General features: G+C 41.7%; 1 protein-coding gene across 1 annotated transcript; it reads right to left on the minus strand.

Annotated features, from left to right (window-relative positions):
• Nucleotides 1-410: 410 nt before the first annotated feature.
• Nucleotides 411-1,313, minus strand: LOC115988108. Its single transcript, XM_031111747.1, has one exon. It carries the CDS (start codon nt 1,311-1,313, stop codon nt 411-413), a length of 903 nt encoding a protein of 300 aa, XP_030967607.1.
• Nucleotides 1,314-5,014: the final 3,701 nt, after the last annotated feature.

A 5,014-nucleotide genomic window follows, 5' to 3' on the forward strand; every position in this document is an offset into this window, starting at 1 on the left:
ATCATAGTGTACGGCTTCATCAACTCCACATTCATTTCCTCTATGACTACCCTCTTCACTCCTTCAAGGACACGGTCAAGATCATGGGGCTGTGATTGTGTGAACAATCTAGTGAAAAACTCCACAAAAATACTAGATACAACACCTTCATCATACTGCCAAGTTCCTTCAGAATCCTGTATACCTTTAATGAAGTTTCTTCTTTTCCTTTGGGTAGCCACTCCATGAAAATATTTGGTATTTTTATCTCCCTTTGCCACCCACTGTACTCTAGCTCTCTGTCTCCACATTCTACTCTCTTTGTCCAGCAAGATATTCAGTTCCCTTCTAAGATGGGTCACATTCCCATAATTCCCACCTCTGGCTGCATCCTCTTCCGCTTTCCATAGCAATTCCTTCGTCTTGGCTATTTATCGCTTAACACTGCCAAAGTGATCTTTGCTCCATGACTTGAGCATTCTTTTACATTTCCTGAGCTTCTTGGATACTTTAAACATTGGACTCCCATCTTGTTGAACTTCCCAAGCTCTTAAGACAATGTCCTTACAACCCCTATCTGCCAGCCACATCTCTTCAAATCGGAAAGGACGCCGGAACCAACGTTGTGATTCGCTATTGGGATCAAGAACCAGCTTTATGGGTAGATGATCAGATGAAAAACAATGGAGATGACGAACTGAAGCTGCTGGAAATTTTGCTAGCCAATCGTAGTTAGCTACTCCCCTGTCTAACCGTTCCCATATTAGGTGACCATATCTTCGGCTGTGCCACGTAAACTCAGGTCCAGAGAAACCAAGATCCACCAAACCACAATCGTCTAACACATCCCGGAAAGCTTGCATCTGGTCATGCGCTCTAATTCTGCCTCCTCTCTTCTCTTCCGTCTGGAGTATCTCGTTAAAATCTCCCATACAACACCATGGCAAGTGCGGTTTGGATCGCAACATCCGTAACATACTCCAAGCTTCCTCCCTGTAGTTTGTATTGGGTTCGCCATAGAAACCGGTAAAACGCCAAGCCTCTGCCGTCATTTCGTTCACCACAGCATCTATATGAAATTTTGAGAAACTATCCACCCACACCGTAAATTCCGATTTCCAGAGGAGAGCCAAACCTCCACCTCTACCTTGACTAGGAACGGTAAAAACACCCGCATATTTGATTTTACACCGAATCTTCTCTAACTGTTTTCTTCCAGACCATGTTTCTGACAAGAAAACCATCACGGGATCTTGAGCTCGAATAATTTCTACGAGCTCGTCCTCTGCCAGTGGGTTCCCAAGCCCACGGCAGTTCCAGGCTAGGCAACTCATGGCTCTCGGCGGGGCTGTCCCGCAGCCTCCGCCGTTTGGTCAAAAATGGTGTCCATGGCACAGAACTTTTTCCCCATCACTTCAACTTCAATGTCATCTTCTTCGTCACGAACCTGGCGTTTTCTCTGTAATGGCGTACTCTGCATGGTGTTGTTTTGGATGCCAGCATGGGCTCTTTCAACGACTAATCTTTTCCAACCACGGGGCTTATTTTCACTTGCATGTGGGCTATTCTTTTGAATCAAATCTGCATCACCGTTTGTAGCCAAGCCCACTGGACCCAGCGGAATTAATTGACTTTGGGCCTTTCCAAGGCCCAAGGTAGAGGCAGAAGCATTAGAGTCAGAGTCCACGTTAACGTTATCATATTTTGAAATTTCGGCGTCTAAACCGCGTAACATATCCTCAAAATCCATTACTACCCGAGAATCTCGCCCTGCATTAACTTCAGCCCCTGAGATCACGGAAACTGGATCATCGACGGTTTCCTTTCTAGGAACTACCTGTTCACGGCTTTCCTTCCTCTGATGGCAGTTTCCGGCGTGTTCAAATCTGTTACCAATCACACTATGACTCCCTGTAACTCCACCATTATCTCTGTCGTCCTCCCCTTCTGCAACATCGTTATAATCCTCAACCGCTCCCCCCACCCGAATAGCTGAACATTTTCTAGTATTGAAAAAAGGAGCGCGGAGCCACGCACCAAATTGTCTATCGCTCTCCGACAGAGTTCCATTACTCTTGATCCATAATTCACAGTCCTTGTCGCTGTGAGATAGTCTTCCACACCAATAGCATAAGATCGGCAACCTTTCATATTTGAAACGTATCCAACCAATCTCCCCATCCTCTCTGCGAAGTTTCCGGCCGCGACATAAGGGTTTTGAAGTATCAACCTGGACCCTAATCCTCATGAATGTACTACCATCTTGATTACCCCATTCACGGATGCCCGGTAGAACCTTCCCACAGACCCTACCAATCTCCGCTGCTGCTTCCGGCGTCATATCACAGACCGGTATGTCATGAAGCTGCACCCAGAAGACCGTTTTATTGAACACAAGGTCTTTAACAGCACCATTCTTCTCTAACCTGCACAAAGACACTAGATATTTATCATAACTCCAAGGCTCGCCTAGCAGAACCTTGTCCGCATCAGTTTTTTCAGAGAACACAAAGAGAACAACATGGTTGCCCATGTCTTTAACTTCAAAACCCTTCTTCGTGGACCATAGCTGTTTAAAGGTTCGAGCAACGGCCTCCATATTAAGGGCTCGTCGTGTATAAAACTTGGCGGCAATGACTTTTCCGCCTAGTATTTCTGGTGATTTGCCACTGTACTCATTCCCTTCATATGAAAATTTATTTTGTCATAATGCACTTTGGCATAACTTAATATATGATCGTTCAAGAGAATGTGTAAGGTCATAAACTCATAATGCAATATTGGGTGTGTTTTCTACTATTCTGTTCATATGACAATTTATTTTGCCATAATGCACTTGGGAATAGTTTAGTATTCATATGTTCAGTCAAGAGAATGTGTAAGGTCATAAACTGATAATGCAATTTTGATTTTTTTTTGTCCAATATTGAATATTTTAATATTTAATATGTTTAGTATTATATATATATATATATATATATATATATATATATATAATGTTAGATATTTTGGAGTGTTAAGTGGTATTTCTATTTCTATTATATCTCTTTTACTATAAATTACCACCAACAAAGTGATATGCTGAAGATAATCCCACCATTTGTAGTTCTATGTCACATGTTTGATAAAATACCTATGAGAAGGGTTAACAAAAAAAAAAAAAAAAAGGATGGTATGTCTGGTGAAGAATTCCTACTTTTTTATTTTGGTTTTTATTATTATTTATAAATAACATATTTTATGACTACATGTTTTCAATGATAATCGTAGGTAAGGATAGTCAGTTTGCATACTACCTATCACGGGTATGGAGGACTTAGCTGAAAAATGGAGTCAATTTACTCTATCAGAGAGGGAGAACACAGGCTTTGTACTTCAAAGAGACCAACAAACGGGTGAGTTCATTCTATCAGCACAGTTCCTGACGCCACGATTCCTTAACATGGAAGCCATGACAAAAACTTTCAAACAATTATGGAGGTCCACGAATGGTTTCAAGATACATAATCATAAGGAGCATCAGGTGTTATTTGTCTTTCATAATTTGGGTGATGTGGATCGGATACTGAAGAGTCAACCCTAGAGTTTCAACAAACACCTAGTAATGCTATAAAGGTACAATTCGGATATTCCAGTAAGAGATCTAGTTTTCAAGACAACACTATTTTAGGTTCAGGTCCAAGAAATTTCGGTGCGTTTCAAGACGAAAAAGGTAGCTAAAGAAATATGTGACACAATCGAAGAGGTACAGAAGTCCACGAGTACAGTTGATGAGGAGTGTGGACATTTCATAAGGTTCAAGTTCTTATTGATATTTCTCTGCCACTGTGTCGAGGTAGGCTGATCACAATGGAGAATGGAGGAAAAATCTAGATTAGCTTCAAATATGAACAACTACCGAATTTTTGTTTTTGGTGTGGATGCTTGAACCATTGCGACAAAAATTGCAAATTGTGGATTGATAGTAAAGGAACTCTTACTCCAGATCAACAACAGTTTAATTCCACTTTGAGGGTAGCCCCTTATACATCGGCAGGGAAGGATGTTATTTACGCCCCTGGTTATTATAAGCATTCGAAGCCTAGAGCCCGTGCTAAGTTTCATGGTGTTCAGTCCCAGTCAAGTTCATCGGTGAGGGCAGGTGAGGATGGCAGTCCGATGGTGGTGCAACCAGCTAAGAGGGTGACAAAAAAGAGCGTTGATGTTGAGGCATTCAAGAGCATTGATGGCATTAAAAAGGGTGAAGCGCTGAACAATAATTGCGCGGACGTGGAGGGAACGTTACAACCGAATCAGGAAGAACAACAAATTTCAGATTCTATATCAACATTATCACCTCCTATTAATGCTCCTAATTCTAAGGAAGTTAATATGGAATCCAGAAATTTAATTCTAAATTCGGTTTCAGAGGCAGAATTATTTGATATACAAATAAGGGAGATTGATGAGGCTTTAAAGGCATTTGGGAATAACTCAGAATTTAAGGAAATTCCAACTGCCGTAATTAATTCGCAATCAAATTCTCCAGTAAAGCAAGTCGTTTCTGATGAAAGGAAAAGAGCTAGACAAGTTGGCACTAGGGCAACACGGGAAAAAATTCACCACAACCACCAACGAAAAAAAAAAAAAAAAAAAAGGGCAGGGGGTCAAGGAGAGGGCAGCAGACGGGTTGGCAATGGAGAAAAAAAATTGTGGGAAGCGGAGGGGAGTGTCTCATCTGGAGTTACCAAGTAAACATCAACGGGTTTCTAAAGATGAGAGGGAATCGTTTTATTCAAGGGTGGAGGCTGAGAATCTGCCCCGCCAATCACAATAAGTTGCTTAGTCTGGAATTGTCGTAGGCTTGGGAACCCATGTACAGGGAACGAGCTTGCTGAAATGGTGCAGGCAAATGATCCCTCTGTCGTGTTTTTAGCCGAAACATGAGCAGACGAAGCAAGGCTAAAAGATGTGAAAAGGAAAATTCAATTCGAAAATATGTTTGTATCACCAAGAAACACTAGAGGAGGCAAGTTAGTTCTTTTTTGGAGGGAGT

Source organism: Quercus lobata, chromosome 4, assembly GCF_001633185.2.
Source record: "Quercus lobata isolate SW786 chromosome 4, ValleyOak3.0 Primary Assembly, whole genome shotgun sequence".
NCBI classification, from domain to species: Eukaryota; Viridiplantae; Streptophyta; class Magnoliopsida; order Fagales; family Fagaceae; genus Quercus; species Quercus lobata.